The 22,270-nt window shown below is 37.8% G+C and overlaps 1 protein-coding gene across 1 annotated transcript in view; it reads left to right on the top strand.

Annotated features, from left to right (window-relative positions):
* The first annotated feature begins 11,069 nt into the window (after nt 1–11,069).
* LOC128870491 (voltage-dependent calcium channel type D subunit alpha-1-like) overlaps nt 11,070–22,270 on the top strand; it is a 39,528-nt gene continuing 28,327 nt past the window's right edge. Inside the window, exons 1-4 of the mRNA XM_054113169.1 lie at nt 11,070–11,274; nt 12,026–12,351; nt 12,485–12,543; nt 12,908–13,034. Coding sequence (XP_053969144.1) covers nt 11,176–11,274; nt 12,026–12,351; nt 12,485–12,543; nt 12,908–13,034 — 611 coding nt within the window. The 5' untranslated portion in view covers nt 11,070–11,175. The remainder of the gene's footprint in view (nt 11,275–12,025; nt 12,352–12,484; nt 12,544–12,907; nt 13,035–22,270) is intronic.

Raw genomic sequence — 22,270 nt, 5'->3', positions numbered from 1 at the left:
TCTTATAAGGTATATGGTAAATATTACCATACATTTTTTCCTTCATATATAATAAAAAAATTAATAATAATAACATTAAAACAACAGGTATTATTAACAAACTTGGTTTTATTTTAAATTCTTCAAGTAAATCAAATTAATAATAATCAGTAAGAAGGCATATGCAAATACAAATACGTGAATTTATATATGTACATATGCGCATATACATACATATATACGCTCACTTAAGTAGGAGAGAGCAAGATGTCGAACGTTGCCGCTCGTTTGCTTTGTCGTTCGTTCCGCGCTTTCGCTTGCAGTTCATTCAAGGTAAAGACAATGAGCAAGGTAACGGGAAATGACCAAGGTAACGACAAATGAGCAAGGTAACGACACATTTTTTCGTGCGTGCAGCCGGCTAAATCGAATTATAAGACGTTATCACGTGAAAAGAAAGGATCCCGTGATACGAACCACGTTCAATTTGTACAAATAAGTTTTGGTGCAGTGAAAGCTTAATAGTAAATTTAACAAGCCAAACACCACCAAAGTGAAGTGACGAATTTTTAAAATTTTTGGTGCTGTGAAAATTTAGTAGTGAAATTCTCAAGCCAGACACCACCAAAGTAAAGCGAACATTAAAAAAAACATATATATATGTATATAGACAACACAAACAATTAAATTGAATCACCACGAAAAGCAGTAAAAACTGCTTAAATAATTTTGCAAAAATTCATGTAAGAAGACAACGTGCATTTGATCAACAAAGAAATATGGCGGTAGATTAACCTCAAGTGGCTCCTGTGGAACTGATAGAGGAATTGGCAAGAAGAGAACAACAATTAGAGGCAATGAGACAGGCGTACCTCGAATTAAGGAATATGACAGAAGTTAACAACAGAGACAGCTTAATAAAAACGATAAATAGCCTGCATACATTCACTGGAATCGTACAAAAGGAAGTCGTTAGAACAATTTACTACCGTTCTATACAGGGGCTTGCGAAGAATGTCATAATCAACATTCCCGACCTGATATAGAACCTCGCCAACTGTACAGGAAAGTGGCAAACCTCAAGGTAGCTAATGTAAGTGAATTAATGATAGAGATACAAGATATAAAATATAAATCGGACGAGTTGTTAAGCAACATGGACAGCATGCTAATAAATACAATAAAATAAATGACGCAGGGAGTTTTATTAGATAAAATTTACAATGAAGGTAATCTAAATAATATATTGAAAATCATGCATTGCATTAGACCATTAGAATATACTATAGGCAACAAATTTAATAATTTGCCACAGGAAAGGCAATGGAATAAATAACAATTTTAATAACGGAAGGTATAACAACTTCAATCAATTTACAAATATGGTTAATTTCCAACGACCACACCCTAAACCAAATCGCCCAAATCCATTTAGACAGGGTCCGGTTGAACCAATGAAAATAGATAATAATAACATCCAATTAAAAAAGAGTAATAATAACATCAATGCAGATATGCATACAAGAATTGCTCGTTTAAAGTTATATAATACAAAAAAAAAGAGGTTGTCTGTAAAGTCGGTTTACAGACGATAGTTAAACGTGACAACGTCATAAGAAAATATTGATGGAATGGTTGCAATTTTCAAAACAAAATTTTAATTTTATTTGTTTGAAAGATATTTTGTATGGATATAGAGGAGGAGGTAAATGGAATTGCAATGGAATAGGTCAAGTTACATTTACACAAACGTGAAAAATGACGAAAGATTTATCAAATTCATGAAAGATATCTTCAATTTCGATTGTGCATCAGACGTTAATAAGTCAACAACACTAAGAGGCACCATCATCGATTTGCCTTTTTCAGGACACTTTACACTCGAAACACTCCCTTTCATTTCCTACTTTTTCTATCATCGTCCTATTCTCAACAGAGAAATGGTTCATTACCATGCACATAGGAAGAAGGCATATGCAAATACAAGTACTTATGTGAATTTATATACAAATGCGCATATACATACATATAAATGCTCACTCAAGTAGGGCAGAGCCAGATGTCGAACGTTGCCGAACGCGGGGGCCGATTGTGCTCTTTGTCGTTCGTTCCGCGCTCTCGCTTGCAGTTCAAGCGCATTAGCTTACATTTGCTTGCGCACGGAATAGATTCGTATATTTGATATGTCCATATGACTTGTAGGCATCTTTATATATATGTAGATTTGTTCTTTTTGAAAATTGCGCGAAATTGTATATGTTTATGCATGTTTATATACATATACTAGCGAAAACCCGCCCGTTCCGCTGGTCGTCTTTAAAAAAATCTAGTCAGATTCCCAAAATTCAAAATGGCGGACGAAAGTGTTAAAAATTTCGGTCGTATGTCACACGATGTATTAGATTTGAAAATTTGAATTTGATTTTTTTTATTTCTTTTTAAATGGAATGTTTGACGTCAGATTTGTAATCAGCGACACTAAATACCTTAGGAACACTGCACTTTTCATTATATCTTATCTTGGGTGTAGATAAGTTCCTATGTTCATCTTTTTCTCTACCCCCGTAGACATAAGTACACCCCCTACTCTAAGGGTGCATGCGAACAATTTGGGTTTGGGCTTATTTCAAAGAGCAAAGTTCAACCTTCAATTACTGACAATAACGAAGATCGTAGCACGTCAGGGTTCTGCTCCACAATTTTTGAAAAATGGCCAAATACGCTATTTTTAGGGGTTTCAACCCCCTTTTTCTCGAAAACCTGACGTGATGGAAAATTTTTGAACTCGGATTCGTGCTTAGCGCGAAAATTCCCTTCGGTATCACTAGGTCCCATCTTATTCGCAAAACCGATGCAGGGCAGTGTAATTATTACACTTATAATATTACAGCGCTGGCTACCAGGGCCTTCGGCTTATTGCTAAAAGGAAAAAATAGTCTAATAGGATTTAAAAATATTTAAAGTTATTGGCAAATGCATGACTGATGGTACTCATGTTCATTCGTACTCACATGTGTGCGTAACATATATACGCTCATCGTATGTACGATTAAGCGCATAGATGTACGCCCGTATATTCACTAACGAACATTTGTACCATGTCCAACAAGGATTGTTTACATACATATATTAAAAGTAATATGATATATACAAGAAAAAATAATGGTTAATTAGGTATCTTACACAGATAAATCAATTTATAAATGATGTTAATACTATCGATATCGCGAAGCTTTAGGTAGGATGATGGTTTGGTATTGTTAAAAATGGAGGTTCTTATTTGTTTGAGTCCAGCACATTCGTCCAGAAGGTGAAGAACGGTGTTGTCGGTAGAGCCGCAAAAGGAGCAGGTTTGTTTTGTGGAGCCTTTTAAAAGGTGTGCATGTGTGGTGAGTGTGTGTCCAATTTTAAGGCGAACAAATATTTTGAGTTTGCCGCATGATACATTAGATGGATATATCGGAGTTTCCCCATTAGGGTTGTAATTTTTGTAGCAGTGATGATAGCTACACCAATCGCTAGCGAAACATTTCTGAATATATTTTTTTACGAGCTTCTTAATGTCTTTATCGATGAAGTGTTCGGATAGATGTAACGGTTGTCTGGAAGCTTCTTTGGCAAGTTCGTCAGCTTTCTCGTTCCCGCGAATACCGGCGTGACCTGGTATCCACATAATTTTTATGGTATCCTTATGCTTTAGAAGTACTTTGCGAATTTTTTCAATTAGTGGGGTGTTGTTGATGTGGTTAGCAAGGGCTTCGAATGTGGATTTGCTATCACTACATATCAGATATTTATTTCCACTACTGGAGGCAAACCGTACCGCTTCAAATATTGCAGCTGCTTCAGCTGTAAATATCGAGCAATATGTTGGCATTGCAGCGGCCGAAATCAAACCACCAAGCTCGTTTGTCACTGCAAACGTAGTGCTGGTGTCAGACTTCGATCCGTCTGTAAAAATAAACTCCCAGTTACCTCTAAGAGGTTCAACAAATTTGTTATAGAGTTGTTTGTATTTGTTGGGGCTGGTAGAGGATTTTGGATATTTTAATAAAGTGGTGATGAAGCTAGATCTACGATCCAACCACTGCGGATGCGTTTCGATTGCTGAGAGCGTTGGTACAGAAACAATGTCGAGGTTCTTGAATAAGTTTAAAATGCGCGATACTGCTGATGGTGACTTGGACTTGTCTTTTTGAAGCCATTCTGATTCAACGTATGAAAACAGCAACTTGTTTCTGCAGTGAAGCATTTTTGGGATTAGCATCATTGAGTTGCTCATTGTTCTTTGCGAAATAGCTGGCAGTCCTGCTTCGGCTAAAATTACCTTTATTGGAGACGTGGGGAAAGCGCGGATACTTCTCCTGGCCGCAGCATGGTATGGTGTTTGTAGGCGTTTGATATGTCTTCTGGCGCAGTGTCCGTATATTGCGAGTCCGAAATCGATTTTAGAAAGTATTATGGCTTTTGTTATATTGACAAGAGTTCTTATGTGTACTAGACAATGTTTAGATGAGAGGTATTTTACAATATTAAGTGTAGAGAATAAGCTTAGTCTAACATATCCACAATGATCTTTGAACGTATATCTCTTATCAAATATAATGCCTAATATTTTTAAACTATTAGTATGGGGGATTGGAGAGTTAAAAAGGGAAAGGGTAGGGAAGACGCATTTATGTTTCCTGCAGATATGGAAAGATGTGCTTTTGTTAACAGACAGATTAGCTCCGGATATTTTTGACCAAATGTTTAAGTCCTCCAAGATATTAGAGAACGCGGTTTTTATTATAGTTAGGTCTTTGATTTTCGAAAAAATAAGGACGTCATCGGCATAAACGAAATGCTCAATTTGGGTATATGACGAAATTATCCGGCTAATTACGTTGAACGCGATTGTAAACAGGATAACTGATAACGGCGACCCTTGAGGGATACCATTGAAAAGGGGAACAATTTTTGATTTCTGATTATTTGCACGAACAAAAAATTTGCGATTGCAGAGGAAGGATTTTACGACATTGAATATTTTTTCACCAACTTTCCAACGTTTAAGTTCTTGTAATACGCTATGCGCTCCAATTCTGTCATATGCCTTTTCAAAGTCTAAACTAAGTATTGAGACGTGATTTTTAGACGATAGGGCTTTAGTAATGAAATGATCAAATAATAGAAGAGGATCTATTACGCTTACACCTTTCCGAAAAGCAAACTGATGTGGGTTTATGAGATCATTCTGTTCGGCAAACCACACAAATCGCCGAGAGATTATCTTTTCTAGTACTTTTGACATGCAAGGTAATAGCGAAATTGGTCTATAATTTGAAATCAGAGAATTGGGTCTGTTCGGTTTTGGGATAGGTATAATCCCAGCAGTTTTCCATGCCTGTGGGTATATACCTCGGTCTAAAATCAGATTATATAATCTTACAAGCCTTGATTTCACAGCGAAGCGAATATTTCGTAAAATAGGATACGATATTTTGTCTGCACCTGGTGTTTTGCCTTTCATTAAGGAAATAGTACTGTCAAATTCAAATAATGTGACAGGAGCATCAGCGCATGAAGCAGAGAGTGTAGGAGAGAGATTTCGATAGTTTTCGTTTTTGGTGTTTGCATTTAACGTATTAAAATCTGGACTAAAATTTGATGAGTGGGAGTAGTCTGACCATGTGCCTGCGAATTTATCGGCTATAATTTGGGGATCGTAGATCGGGCCTTCTGGGGAATGAATGAAGGCGATGTGGTTTCGTTGGAGTGACGATGTAAGTGTTTTTAATCAGCCCATCCTTTTTTGGACTAGAGGACGGAGTGATTTCCGACGTAAGTTTTTCAAGAGATTGTCGTTTTGAGGATTTAAGTTCTCGCCTGAAAAGAGCATTGGCTTTTTTGTAATTTACATAATTTTCGTCAGTTCTGTTCCGTTTGTATTGACACCATAATTTTTTCTTCGTATTTCTAAGTATTGATAAAAGCTGTGACCAATAAGGTAATTTGGTAGAGAACTTTTTTGTGTTTGTTTGTGGTATGGAAAGGTGAGCAGCTGATCGGATTATCGATTTGATGGTAGATGCCTCTTCATTGATGTTCGTTGACAGTGGCTTATTTCTAGACAGATATAATAAAGAGTTGCAGAATTTTGGCCAATCTGCTTTTTCTGTTCTGAATTTGGCAACAGGTTTGACTTGGTAGGAAAACGGGATTGCAAGAGAGGAAATGATAGGGAAGTGGTCACTATTGTGCAAGTCATCCAGTGTTTTGGATGAGAGTTTAGGAGCTATGGATGCTGAAGATAGGATGATATCAGGGTGGGAAAAGGTTTTATGAGTGGAAAAATGGGTGGGTGCACAATCATTTAGGACAACTAAATTTTTGGAGAGGATTATGTCTTCTATTATGGTCCCTCTTTTGTTGGCCGAGGCGGAGCCCCAAAGGGGGCTCCACGCGTTAAAGTCTCCTAATAATATGATTGGGGTTGAAAAAGGGTCTATAATGTTGTTTAGATCCCTGTTATTAAAATCTTGATTTGGAGGAATGTAGCACGTTATTATTGTTACTTTAAAACCAATGTCGAGTTCAAAAGCTAACGATTGGATGTTGGAGTTGAAAGGTATTTGCTTATGGATAACTGATTTTTTTACAAATACGGCAATGCCTTGTTTACTGTAAGTATTTTGTGAGCTGTTATGGAAATAACTCACATAATTATTAGGGGGATAAGCTGATTTACTGGCTGGAATATGTGTCTCTTGTAGTGCTATTATTTCGGGAGAAAATTCTTTAATTAATAAATTTAATCCTGGATAATTGTTGAAAAGGCCATTAAGATTCCACTGTAGTATTCTCATGTTTCATTTTCATTCATTGCTACTGTATTACTAGTATCAGTATCAGAATTCGTGGGAGGGAAAGCAGCAGAGGAGCTGAGGTAGGAATTAAGTTGAGGTATTAAGTCTGCTGAGAGACAATTTATTTGAGAGATGAAATCGTAAGAGAGAGTATTGGTTATTGTTGGAGTATCGACTGATTCGGCTATGTGTGAATTGTTGGAGTATGGTGTGTTTTGGCTGTTGTCTGCGTTTTCTTTGCTTACATTGTTTCGTTTATCAGTAATGTTGTTTGTGGTGGGTTTTGTTGTTTGTGTATTTTGTTCGCTGGTGTTGTTTTGATTGTTTTTGCTTAGTGACTTTTTTGCTACTTCAGAAAAAGTAGTGGAGTTTTCATCAATTTTTTTTGGAATTTGTTTTCTCTGTATTTGGATAGCTTCACGCATGGAGCACTTATTGTCGGTTTTAATGGTAATGATTTGCTTCATTTGAATATATTTAGGACATGATTTACTTGATGCGGAATGATTTCCAGAGCAATTCGCACATAAAGAGCGAGTGCAAGGGGATGGGTTATGAGGAAGGAGAGAGCAATTATCACATACAGGGGTCTTATTACATCTTTTCACTATATGTCCGAGAAGTTGACAGTTTTTGCATCTCATTGGGTTGGGGTAGTACGGTCGCACTTTCGTAGTGTACCATGACACTTCGATTTTATCAGGCAGATGGTAAAGATCGAATGTTAGCAGTAAAACTCCGCTTGGAAAAGGCTTTCCATCAATATATTTTGGGAACTTGTATACAGATGTGACACCCTGTACTTTCAAATTTTCAATAATTTCACTTTCCTGGATGTCATTCAAACACGGAGCGTAAATTGTGCCTTTGGATGAGTTCAAATTATTATGGAGGGCGAAATTCACTTGGCAGACGCCATAAAGGTATTTAGTAGAGATAAATTTGTGTGCGACACCACTATTCTTTACTAGTAAAAGAAGGTTTCCGTCTCTTAACTCAGCTATATTTAAAATATCATTGCTTACGTTCTTCAAAGCCTTGTGAACAGCAAAGCATGAATATTTGCTGAGCGGCTTATTAGAGTATACAGCACTTGCCACTAGATATTTAGGATTATCTTTTTTTAACACTGGTAATGTGGGAAAAACGTCTTTTGTAATATTTAAATGTTTTTTTCGTTTGCGATCTGGGCTTGCCGATAATAAGGCAAACCTATTATCCCCTAAAGGGGGCCCCCCGGGGGACATGATTGTTTTTGTTTATTTATAAGCTATCGTATTTGCAATCAGCACACGTAATAAAAAATTACAACAAAAGCTTCTGTGAGGTGGATACCAAAAGGAAAATAATGGAAAACACACCGAAAACACACCAAACTAGCCAGAAAAACAACCGAACACAGCGGAGATCAGTCATATTAGCATAAACTTTCTGCAAAAAATTAAGGAAACGATCACCAATGATACAATGAATTTTTCACTATAACTGACTTCAGATTAATGTTTATATAATAAGCGTATATGTAACATTTTAAAAATTACTTCACTTAAAAGCTTTTATCAACAGCTTCCATCTGATACCCATATTTTACAAACACATCCAAGGGTACCTTGGTCCACCTTTTCGGCTATATTTCGAGACCATAATCATTCAGAGATCTAAAAAATAATCTGTATTAAAGCACTCATCAGTAGCTTTGATTTGATACCCACAATGTAAAAACACATCCTGGTTTACCCGGGTCCTCGTTTTGGCCTTCGGCAGCGCCACCTGGTGGCGAGTGGAATATAAGCATATTATACTAACCTTCACCGTGGAAAAATATATACAATATATATACCAAATTTCCTAATAATCGGCCAAGACACACACGACCAAAATGTATTCAATTCTAATGAATGCTACGTGTGGTACAAAAAATACGTGCGGCAAATAGCAAAAACACACTCACTTAACCGACGCACCGCACACACACGCGTTATCGGATTTCAACCAAACTTCACTAAAACCTTTGCCAAAGCAACACTAACGATGTGTGAAACCTTCATTGTTTTCCTTACATGTGTTGCTGAGATTACCCCGGACAATTGCACACTTTTTTTCGGCTTCATTTTTATATATATAGATTAGTATACAACATATGTTATAAGGTATATGGTAAATATTACCATACATTTTTTCCTTCATATATAATAAAAAAATTAATATAATAACATTAAAACAACAGGTATTATTAACAAACTTGGTTTTAGTTTAAATTCTTCAAGTAAATCAAATTAATAATAACACAGGCCTGCAAAATCTCGCCTTTTTACAGCTTCTAAGCCGGCTATGGGTGTTTCCTGAAGTTTTTTTTATGCTGAAAACGAATGTGACCTTGAAAATGCTCCAGCACGTCAGGATTTTTGGAAATTTGAGGTTAAATAGTAAAAAAATGCAGATTTTTACCATTTTTTTTAATTTTTTTTTGAGCAAGAAAAGTTTTTTATTAATTTTCCACAACGGCATCGCAAAGTACTACTCTTTAGCTTTAAGTTATTTTTTTTAAAATATTTTTACGGTTAATATAAACAAAGTTATTCTCTTTTGAATTGGAGACTTTTAGATATGCAAATTCAACCTTTCTAACTCTCTAACGTCCCTGTAAAGGGCGAATTCAAAATAGTATAACTTTTTTTATATTAATCGCAAAAATATTTTTAAAAATGGACCTTAAAGCTAAAGAGTAGTACTTTGCGATGCCGTTGTGGAAAATTTAAAAAAATCTTTACCTTGCTCAAAAAAAAATTAAAAAAAATGGCCAAAATCTGCATTTTTTTTACTATTTAACCTCAAATTTCCAAAAATCCTGACGTGCTGGAGCATTTTCAAGGTCATATTAGTTTTCAGCATAAAAAAACCTTCAAGAAACACCCATAGCTGTTTTAGAAACTGTACCTCGCAGGACTGTGAAATATATCCGATACATTTTGGTACATAAACTCTATTTTTACTTAATTGTAAAATGTGAAAAATTGATGGGTGATATAACTTTTTAATAATTTTTTTCGTAATCAGGACACCAAATTACAAAGTAATTAGTTAAAATTATCGGAAAAGTTTTTTGGTTGTTGGCCTGTGTAATCAATAAGAAGGCATATGCAAATACAAATACGTGAATTTATATATGTGCATATGCGCATATACATACATATATACGCTCACTTAAGTAGGAGAGAGCAAGATGTCGAACGTTGCTGTTCGTTTGCTTTGTTTGCTTTGTCGTTCGTTCCGCGCTTTCACTTGCAGTTCATTCAAGGTAACGACAATGAGCAAGGTAACGACAAATGAGCAAGGTAACGACAAATGAGCAAAATATATTTTTTAGACACGTAGTAAGTTACTGATAAATAAATTTGACTCACACAATTTAGTACGTAAAGGGTACCGATGAGTAAATTTTACTCATTAACTTTTTTTTAAATTGTCCACGAGCGCGATAAATCAAACAACACCATTAAATGCTTGCGGCAGCCGACTAATGACAGAGTGGGCCAAGCACTGCTAGTGGCTTGACTTTCAGTGTGGCCAACCTGCAGATTTACAAACAAATCTATTCCTTATGTGAGTAAATTTTACTCACAGTACCCTTCTAGGGTTAAGTTGCTATTTACATAATTTGTTCGATCTATGATATAATGGAATATGCCGTTTATATTTGGCGACCTTGCCACCAGTTCTCTATATACTGAATTGAACGAGTTCAAAAAGCCTTTCTTAAGCTTGCCCTCTCTTCCCTGAATTTCTCTGACTCTGCCCCACCGCCTACCTCTAATTAATTTTAAAGACTTGAATATCGATTTTGTCGCTATCTTTTTTGTTTAATATAATATTATAAGGGTGAAATTGATTGTTCCACTATTTTAGAAATGATTAACTTCTCGGTCCCTACCAGGTCTTTACGTGATAAATATCCATTATACATATTTGAATATGTTCAGAACCAATTATACCTGCAATGCTCCTATTAGGTCTACCTTATCTAAATTATATTTTCCTGCTCAATTAAATTATTACAACACTCAATTTAACTATTTCATAACGATATTTTCTTAGTATGTAGTCAGCATGAAAAATTGTAATTTAGCTTAATTGTTTTGTTAGTAGTAAGTAGTAAATAAATAAGTAAATAAGTACTTGAAAATATACCCAGCAAATAACTTTTAGTCAAATGTGTCTTAATATTTTTTATTCCAGGTATTGGCGATCTCTTTCGAACCTTGTGGCTTCACTTTTGAACTCCATACAGTCAATCGCATCCCTTTTGCTGTTACTGTTTCTTTTCATTGTAATATTTGCTCTCTTGGGTATGCAAGTATTTGGAGGAAAGTTTAACTTCAACCCTGAGGAAGAAAAACCACGTTGGAATTTCGACTGCTTTTGGCAAAGTTTATTAACAGTATTTCAGGTAACATTGGCAGTATAGCTTTTACCATAGCAAACAACACATATGTAGTTCGAATAAATGATAAGTGAAAAGTGTACGAAATTACGTTCTCAATGTAAAATATTTACATATCGCGTGTTTGTCTGAGCAATAGTCCACCAAAGTCTGTTGTTCGCTGAATAAAAATAAAACACATTTTCTTCTAATCAGAGAATTTGGCTTTCAACCAATTCCCAACCTGAGGCAGGGAATATCTAGGTTAAATAGAACCTGATGTTACACATTTAAGGAAGTAGTTACAGCCAATAGGACTAGTATTAACTACTTCTAAAACATATAGTAGAATACAGAAGATCTATTAGGCCGTCGGCCGTTGGGACCACTAAAAAGACAAAATTATTATATTCTTTCAAAAATAAAGATTAGGTCAAGGGTGACCGCTCCAGTAAAAAAGTCAGTACTAACCGCCTAAATACTAAATGATATTGTACTTGCTATGCAGTGCGTGAAAGTATAATTGTATTGGGCGGAATTGTTGGTGATAGAATCGTCTCGAGAAATGTGATTTTCTAACCCAAGCACCATTATACACATATGTATGTATAACGAAAAAAGTTAACACATTTATTGCTAGAAATTTCTGTGTTTCCTGTTGTTGGAAAATGCCGATTCCTTGATACATATGTCAGCAAATGTTAACTAAAACGCGAATATATAAAGAGGTGTATTATAATCTTTACACTGGTCATATATGCCATATTACTCCTTTTAGATTCTTACTGGCGAAGACTGGAATCTTGTAATGTATGATGGAATACGTGCTTATGGAGGAATAAAGACAGTCGGGGCATTGGCTTGCATATATTTTATAATTTTGTTCATTTGCGGCAATTATATACTTTTAAATGTTTTTTTGGCCATCGCCGTTGATAATCTTGCTGATGCAGATTCCTTAACAACCATAGAAAAAGAAGAAGAAATTGATGATGGTAAAAATAACAAGTCACACAGTCCGACTCCAACTATTGAAGGTGAGGACGAGGAAAATATGAATGTGGAGATTGATGTAAATGGACATTGTATAGATATGGAAAAATTGTAAGTAAAATTGTTTCTTAGCTTAAATATATTTGACTCTAAAATTAAATGCTGCAATATTATTGTTTATATAAAAATTGGGAACACATTTTTCCATTTCGATATCTTTTGCTTACCGAAAATGCCGGCCCAGAGATGATGAGAATTTTTCTGAAGAGGAAGATAACGAAATTAGCCATGAAGAGTATGATGGTAAGTATTCGTAACACTTTTAAGGTATAAATTAACTCAGGTACCCATGTATAAGTTGTAAGCTAATTAGTTATCTAAATAAGTTTACCTACATATACACATAAATATTTAGATTAGGATTATGGGGTTTTTTTCGTGTGTATAAATATACAATGGCTTTTTTATTGGATGGATATCCTGACAACAACGTCATTATTACAACTTATACTATGCATATTAGCACATGTATGTATGCAAAATATGTTAATATTTAATTACAGTTTTTATTCACAATACACAGACATGCTTTCCCTACTAACCCTTTTCTATTAAAAAGCTTTATACCCTACCCATTCTTATACAAATCCTCATTAACAATATTTAGAATCCCGTTCCGAAGTAACACCGCGAGCAACTGCACGACCCCGGCGCCTTTCTGAAATCAGCATTAAGAAGACTAAAAAGCCAATGCCACGTGGAAGTTCGTTCTTTATATTTAGTAACACCAACAGGTAACTTGAAAAATATTAAATCTCCCTCCTTTGCATGCGTTTTTATTCATATAAACAAGTGTGCTAATGAAAATAATAGCCTACATTAAAATGTGTTACCTAAGGCATTAAATTATGTGATTTTGTGATTCAATGAAATATTTTGCTTGTTTGATATCTTAAAATATGGAAGGCCAAATACTTATCTATCGCTGCCATATTTTAATTTAAAAATAGCTAATGGATATACCCATTTACATATCTATATTTTTCAGTATCTGAAGAAAATCTAACAAGAAGATAAATATATATAATAATATAAGTAGTATAGTATATATTAATATTATTATTATTATTAAGAGATTTAGCTTAGCACTGCGACCTGAAAGATCTATTGTGCCTCCTTCATGGATTCAAAGTATTCCTCCGAGCTCAAATATCACAATAACCACAAGTTCTTGTTATCTTTGTTAGTGTAATGTTAGTAATGATTAGTCAAATGTTTAACCTAAGAATTGTACTTCCCTTAGTATTTTTATGTCAATTCCATCTAAGTAAATTTACTTAAGTTGTTTGAGTTTATATTTTTTTGTGAATGTTACAATGGTCGATTTCGCTGCATTTATGTTCAGTCCCACCTTAACACACCACCTTTTAATTAGTTTTTACCCTAATTTAATTCTATAGGGTGGGCCTTGTAAAATTTGTTTTTTGAATCGGCTTTAAAAAAAAACTAATCAATATTTTTTCAAACTTTTTTTTATTTTGAAAATTGAACATTGTCACTTATGAATGAAAAATAATATCGTTCAAATGACTGCCATGTCTGGCTTTACAGTAGGTCATTCGATCAACCCCATTTTTAAGCACATTTTCGATTGTTTAGTCTCCAATTTTATGAATGGCTACTTCGATTTCGTGTTTTAAGGCATCAGTCGTCTCTGGATGGTTCGCATAGCATTTGTCCTTACGGCTCCCCCCCAAAAATAGTCCAACGGGCTTAAATTACAGCTCCGAGGTGGCCAATTGATATCGGAATTTCGGCTGATTATTCGGTTTTCAAAAACGGTAGCCAAAAGTTCGAGTGTAAATTTGGCAGTGTGAGAAATTGCATCGTCCTGTTGAAACCAAATGTCGTCCATGTCATCCTCTTCAATTTTTGGAAACAAAAACTCGTTGAGCATGTCACGGTAACACTCGCCATTTACTGTAACCGCGGCTCCTCGCTCATTTTCGAAAAAAAAATGGCCCGATGATGCCGCCAGACCAAAAACCGCACCAAACAATGACTCGTTGTGGATGCATTTGCTTCTCTACAGTAACGTGTGGATTTTCTGAGCCCCAAATCCGACAATTTTGCTTATTGACGTAACCACCGATGTGAAAATCAGAAAAGAAGAAGAAGACTCACCACTTTGGAAATAGGCTTTCAATATTTCCCAATTTTGTTCAAGCGTATAGCGTCCCATTTGTCAAACCTTTAAGTAAATTATGAATACATTTGACATGTCATTTGTGTTACCATTCTCAAAAAAATAGATGGTCCAAAAAGCAAACGCTATATGGCCCACCCTGTACTACACGAGAATTTGTTTACATATTATGGCCATGTTGTCAGTATAGCCTTCAAATGATAAACCGTTGCGGTCTAATTCCATAAAGAGTTTATTACTCACCTCCACATTAGCGGTGATAGTATATCACGTTGCGGGCACCCTCTCGATGTATTTGCCGCTATGCTACCCGAGCTAGTTGGTATACCTACCAATTAAAACCTCTCCAAACTAGAGCCCTATTTATGGCTTCATGTGAGGGGCTATCAAAGGCACCATGAGCAATAATTTATTCATTCCTGCTAGGTTAGGTTAGGTTGGTATGGTTACCCAAGGAATGGGCACACTTGGACGAAGAAAAATTCGTCCTTTGTGATACCATTATGAAGGGGGTGAGGTGAGAGAGACAGATCGATGGGGTGCAGGGAGAGGGCGGGGAGAGGTGCTGCTGGGATGGTTAGGAGCGTGCGGATTACGAACGATGACTATGTTTGCGTCAACCGCTTTATGATGCTGATGAAATTCATCAGATTTTTAATGTCAGCGCCAGCTATATCAGCAGGCGTGGCAAAGAAGTGGGAGCCAGAGCAGGGCAGCTGAGGAGAAGGTGCTGAGATGATTCCACCTCATCCTCCATACATCCAGCGCAAAAAGGACTCTAGGTGATTCCAAGTCTCACAGCATACATTCCTCGCGCATTGTGTCCTGTGAGAGAACCCACGCGATTAGAGAGCTGATATTTTGTCGACGTCAGAAGCTCGCCCGAGCGCCTCCAGTCCACACGTGGCCAGAAGGAGTTCGCGACCTTACACGTTTGTGTACTTGCCCAGCGCTCGCTGAGTTGGTGCGATGCCCATCTTTCCAGGAGCAGACCGCAGGTAGTCAGGGGGATCCCAATTCTCTCCCTTCGCGGGGAAATCACCTCACTTGTCCCTTGTCTGGCCAGCTCATCCGCCTCAAAGTTTCCCGCAATGTCGCTGTGACCAGGAACCCAGATGAGGCTGATGTCAAAGAGTTCGGACGCAGTAGAAAGCGAGGTCAAGCATTCCTTGACCAATTCCGAATGCACCGTCATAGACCCGAGGGCCCTTATTGCCGCTTGGCTGTCGGAGTAAATATTTGCTTTCTTGACTGTTAGTACGCATTTGAGCAGCCAATCAGCTGCCTCCTTGATTGGGGCTACCTCTGCCTGGAACACACTGCAATGGTCCGGTAACCTGAATTTGAGTCTGATGGGGAGCTCCTCGCAAAAGACTCCTCCGCCAACCTTTCCTTCCAACCTCGATCCATCCGTGAACAAGTTCATCAGACCCTGTCGCCAAGTTTAGGGGGATCCCAATTCTCTCCTTTCGCGGGGAGATCACCTTACATGTCCCTTGTCTGGCCAGCTCATCGGCCTCACAGTTTCCCGCAGTGTCGCTGTGACCAAGGACCCAGATAAGGCTTATGTCAAAGAGCCGCTTGGCTCTCGGAGTAAATATTTACTTTCCTGACTGTTAGTACGCATGTGAGCAGCCAATCAGCTGCCTCCTTGATTGCGGCTACCTCTGCCTGGAACACACTGCAGTGGTCCGGTAACCTAAATTTGAGTCTGATGGGGAGCTTTTCGAAAAAAACTCCTCCCCCAACCTCGATCCATCCGTGAAAAAGTTCACCAGACCGTGTCGCCAAGTTTAGCCCCCCGTCCACTCTTCCCTTGATGGAATACGAGTGGAGAAGTTTCCGGTTGGACGAAGCGAGGGTATACACTGATCTGTTGACAGAGGGATGAACTCAAAGTTTCTAAGAAGGCTTGAGTGCCCATAAGTGAGGTTGAGCTTATAGCTCCAGCCCCTCATTCTGATTGCGGCACGTGTAGCGGCAATTCTGCCTGCGATGTCTACGGGTACCACATTTAACATTGCGTTGAGCGCCAGAGTAAGAGTCGTTCGAAGCACCCCACTGACTCCAATGAGTCTTCTCTAGTGAGTTCCACCAGACTATGATCCTTATAACAGGGTAGGCTTTATAAAGCCAGAAAACAACTCTAGGCGAAAAGCCCCATCTCTTACCAATTGCGCCCTTGCATCCATACAAGGCGATTGTTGCCTTCCTCACTCTTTCCTCAATATTGGACTTCCATGTAAGCTTGCTGTCAAGGATAATACCTAGGTACTTTACCTTGTCAGAAAGCACCAGAGGAGCACCCTCTAGTGAGGGAAGTTGAGCTCTGGGTATTTTATGTTTCCTCGTAAATAGGGCGAACTCCGTCTTAAGAGGATTTACCGACAGGCCGCAATCCGTTGCCCGTCTAACAACTACGTTCAGATATCCCTGCATCAAGTTGTACAGAGTATCCACAAACTTTCCTCTAACAATTAATGCGACGTCATCCGCGTAGGCAACCACCCTGCAACCCCCTTTCACCAGCTCCTCCAGCAAGTCCCAGAGGAGAGGCGAGAAAACACCACGTTGCTGAGTGCCTCTACTCACCTGCCGGAGGATGGAGATGCCGCCCCATTCTGCCGCGACAGTTCTGTCGCTAAGTATTTTATAGATAAATCTGATCAGGTCGGTTTCGACCCCCAGTTTACCCAGAGACCTGATGATTGCCTCCGGGAGAACGTCGTTAAAAGCCCCCTCAATGTCGAGGAAGGCGCCCACCGCAAGCTCCTTCTGAGAAAGATACTCCTCAATCTCTTTCACAATTGTGTGCAAGTCAATCAGTCTCTCAAAGGTTGTCAGCAAAAAAGATGAGAGACTGATTGGCCTGAAGTCCTTAGGGGAGACATGCCAGCTTTTACCTGCCTTGGGTATAAAGACAACCCTCACGGCCCTCCATGATCTCGGTATGCATCCCCTGGCTACGCAGCTCGCATAGATAGGACTCAACCAACGGCATGATACCTCCACTGATTTTTGCAGTTTTGCCGGAATGATGCCGTCACGACCAGGCGACTTGAAGGGTCTAAAGGAGTCAATGGCCCAAGCCAGGCGGCGCCTATCCAGTAACAAGCCCCGGTCCCGAATGCAAGTTGAACTGCTTTCCAGGCCGGTGCTGCTAGCTGTTGGGCTCGTCGGAAAATGGAAAGTAACTCTAGTGAGTCCTCGCTGCTCATCGCCCAACGTCCCAATTCGTCTCTTAAGTACCCCAAGGGAGCAGAACTCTTCCTGAGTATTCGTCTAAACCGTGAGGACTCATGGCAGCCCTCTACCCTCTCGCAGAAGCTTCTCCAAGAATCCCTCTTAGCTTTCCTAATTTCGGACTTATATATTCCTAGCCCTGCCTTATACAGCTCCCAACCCGAGGGAGATCTTATTCTTTTAGCCCTATTGAAAAGGCGTCTGCATGAGACCCTAAGCTCAGAGAGCTCCGCTGTCCACTAAGGTGGTTTTTCCTTCCTGGGAAAAGCTTTTGTTGAACAAAAGGTTTCCAGTGCATTGTTGCAAGCTGAGGTGAAAGTCTCCACCAGTTCGTCGATCGCTTCTTCCGATAGATCTAGATTTTCTCCCGGTGCTTTATGGAGTAGGTTCAGTAAATTTCTGTAGTATGCATCCCAGTCCGTCCTCCTCAGGTTCCTGTAGGTGGATCTTATTGGACGAGTTTCAGCGAGAGAGAACGGAATATACCTACGGTCCAAGAAGGAGTGAGCATTTAGCACTTTCCAATCGGAGATTAGTTTTATCAGCAAAAAAGAAGCCAGAGTGCGGTCAAGCACCTCCTCTCTGGCTGCGGTAATGAAAGTGGGGGCCTTACCCCTGTTACAAATAAACAAGTCCTCGTTTAGAATATAATCAAAAAGTGACTCACCTCGTGCATTGATGTTTGAACTTCCCCAGCAGGTGTGATGGGAGTTCGCGTCAGTGCCTATAATAACGCCGATTTTCCTGCGTTTCGCTTCAGCCAGGGTTTTCCTTAGCAGCACCGGAGGTGGTTCCACCTCGTCATAATGTGCCATGTAGACGGACTTCAGCCATAGCTTCCCAGAAGGGCCCTCCAGGCACACCGTTACAATGACCTCATTGCTGAAATTAGGCAACATAAATGCGTTAAGTTCCTTTCTGATGAGTACGCAAGATCTTGCTTTACCTGTCCCGCTTTACGCCACCAGATTGTAGTTTTTCGTCCTGAGCCCAGAAATGCCGTTGGTGCTCAGCCACGGCTCCTGGATCAGGACTATGTCAGCTCTATCTTGCTCAAGGTGGATTAGTAGGTTGGCGGACGCCGCCTTAGAGTGTTGAAGATTTATCTGAAGAATAATCATCTTCCAGGATCCTCTCTATCACCCCAAGGACGGCGTCCTCGCTTTCGAAGGCCAGAAGCCTCTCCTCCTCCGCCCTGTCGTAGAACGACCCGATGCTTATGACGGACCGCGGTACAGAGCGAATGTCATCAGCATTGTCACCCTCCGACATGACGGATTCCACTTCCATGTCCACAGGAGCTTTAAATAAACTAAATAAAATAAATTAAAAAGTTAAACAACTTTATGCCGATTGAAATTCTTTGTATAATTTTTTAAAATACAATACTGATGGTCAGCTGCGTTTATAGCGGTGGGAAGACCGTCAGCCGAAGCAAGATTGTATCATTGCTTTCAGCTGACGTATTTTCCTCCCCCTACGGCGCAGCTAACTATTTTTTATTTTACTAAATGTCAACAATACACAAAAAAAATTTCAGCCGGTATTAAATGAGTTGTTAAAAATTTGTTTTCGACACGCTCCTCATAAAAAATATCTGCCGTTCGGATTCGGCTTGAAACTATAGGCCCTTGCATTTGTGGAACAACATCAAGACGCACGCCACAAATAGGAGGAGAAGCTCGGCCGAACACCCAAAAAGGGTGTACCCGCAATTATATACATGTGTATACATATACATATACACTTGCCAGTAAAAGTATCCACACTCAAAGAAATGAAAAAAAAAACTAAAACATTTTAAACTTTTATGAAAAATGTTTAGTGAGTATTTTTTCTGAAATTTCTGTACATTTTTTCCTAAGTACATCTTTAAACATTGCTGATTTGTGTTATACAGCAATCAGAGCTTAACATTATGTGTCGAACGCTTGGGATCATTATCATGCTGAATATTTAAATAAGAAAATTGATCTATTATTGACTCTATAAGGCAGAGTCACACCTCCCCCGCCATACTTCACAGTTGGTACAAGATTTTCTTTTTCGAGCGCAGTACTGCTCTTACGCCCCACTAGTTTTCTTCCGTTAATGCCAAGTTTCAGGATAATTTTTCTCTCGCCAACATTAATTTCCTTAGTTTTTGAGGGCCGTCGCTATTTCTTGTGCACAAAAACTTTAAAATAACTCCAAAGTGATTTAGTCACAGCAAAATCAATTCCGAACTAAAATAAAACCGTTATTTGGTATGAATATGCTATTGCAAACTGCGGGGAATCCCTGTATTCATGTGTACGGAAACTTTTTCTGCTTCATAGAAGTGAAGTGTTTTATTTTTGTTTTGTAAAATTTAATTTTTAAAGATGTACTTAGGAAAAAATATATAGAAATTGTAGAAAAATGACTGACTAAACATTTCTCATAAAAGTTTAAAATGCTTTTTGTTTTGTTTACAATGAATATTAATATGTTGATTTAATTTCTTTGTGTACGGATATTTTTACTGGCAAGTGTATATCAATATTTTAGTTGTAGTTAAAATAAAGGTTTCATTACGCACCCACTCGCCACAGCAAAAATATCACCATTTGTCAAACCCACGACAATTCTACATATATTGCGAAGTTAGCAATATATACACAGCAATATATAGCAATATATGGGATATATGTTCGTACTTATGCATATGTATGTGATCAACATAAATGCATATATTTTAATAAATAACACTGTGCTACAAAAAAAAACAACGAAATACACCTGACAAATTACACACTGTAGGTTGTTTATATGGTCGAATAATGCATAAAAATATTTTTTTTATATTTTTTGTACCCTCCAATTTTTATTTATTTATAAAAAACCGTTTTTTCAGACTTTGCGCGGTAATCTACGGATATCTCAGTCATTTTTCCACCGATTTTCAATATTTTATATGTTTTGAAAAGGATATTGTCAGACCTTTCAAATGATGTACAACAAGCAATTATTGAAACTAGTTAGTTGTGATTTTTATTTGATTAAACCTGGAGAAAGTGCTTTTCTTTATCATTTTTTTTATTTTAACAATTTTTTATTGCATAATTTTACAACAAAATTAAAGATGTTTGTTAATATTCTTTGAGTGCATTTATTAACGAAGAAATTAATATATTACTTTCAATAATCGGACAAAAATTGCGTAAACTACGCTAGTTTTTCGTTAATAGAAAAAATTGACCAATGACACTTCGTTGCCGTCTGAACTATGACTGATTGGGCGAGTATGTGAAATTATCGTCCGGATTACGGCTGGCAAAAAAATTGTGTTAGTGATATACGAAAACAAATCAAAACAATCTTCACTGATGTTTTTTCGTGGCTATCTGAACAATGACTGATTGGACGAGTGTGTGAATGCATGTGAAATGATCATGCAGAATTCGGCTACCGTATCCCCAAGTGATGTGGCAGCCAAAGTTCCCCTCACAATTTTCGTTTTCACCATAGCAAAATAGTTAACCTGGTGATCTATCATCCTTGCGAGTACTTTGTGTCGCATTCTGTTAGTGAAAGAATTAGCTGGGCTTAGGGCAGAGAATGTTCGTGTGCTTTCTCTGCTGCGATCTCTTTATGATGATAAACAAGTGCTATTCGGAAGGGTTGATAAATTACAAATGGAGCTTCTCTCTATAAAGAGATTATTTAAGAACTGTTTTACTGCAGTAAATCCTGAGGCTGTTAATGTGCCTATTTGTGCTGATGCTAATACTGGCTGTGTATTACGCGCTGCCAACACGATTAATTCAATGACAACAACTGTGCCAACTTTTTCTGCTTCCAGCAGTTATACCAGAGAATGTTAATGGAATGAGAAGGAGCAAATGTTAAATAACTTTTTTTCGAGTACTAATTTGTAAGGGATTTTCAAATTCAACTTACCACACTAGTGGAGGATTGCAGATATTTACCACGCTAGTGCAGGGTTTCTATATTTACTTACCACGCTAGTACAGGAATTCAGATTTTTTGCGTTTACCACACTAGTAAGGGATTTCATAAGATTTTTTACCACAATACTAAGGGATTCTACTTATTTCATGCCCACAGCGAAGCGAATGAATTTGCGATTGGGAAATATTCGTAAGCAGTCAATTCATGGCGCAGTTGCTAAACTCGGCGGTATTGTTTGTATGATGATGCGCGTATTTAGTCCAGGTTCAAGTCCTGAATAGGCATACGTTTTTCCTTGCACTATTTCAGTTTTACAATTCAGTTTGGTACTTATGCATATGTATGTGATCAACATAAATGCATATATTTTAATAAATAACACTGTGCTACAAAAAAAAACAACGAAATACACCTGACAAATTACACACTGTAGGTTGTTTATATGGTCGAATAATGCATAAAAATATTTTTGTTATATTTTTTGTACCCTCCAATTTTTATTTATTTATAAAAAACCGTTTTTTTCAGACTTTGCGCGGTAATCTACGGATATCTCAGTCATTTTTTCACCGATTTTCAATATTTTATATGTTTTGAAAAGGATATTGTCAGACCTTTCAAATGATGTACAACAAGCAATTATTGAAA

This window comes from Anastrepha ludens, chromosome X (genome assembly GCF_028408465.1).
Source record: "Anastrepha ludens isolate Willacy chromosome X, idAnaLude1.1, whole genome shotgun sequence".
NCBI lineage: Eukaryota > Metazoa > Arthropoda > Insecta > Diptera > Tephritidae > Anastrepha > Anastrepha ludens.
The sequence above is the reverse complement of the archived record's forward strand: the minus strand, read 5'-3'. Positions and strand labels throughout refer to the sequence as shown.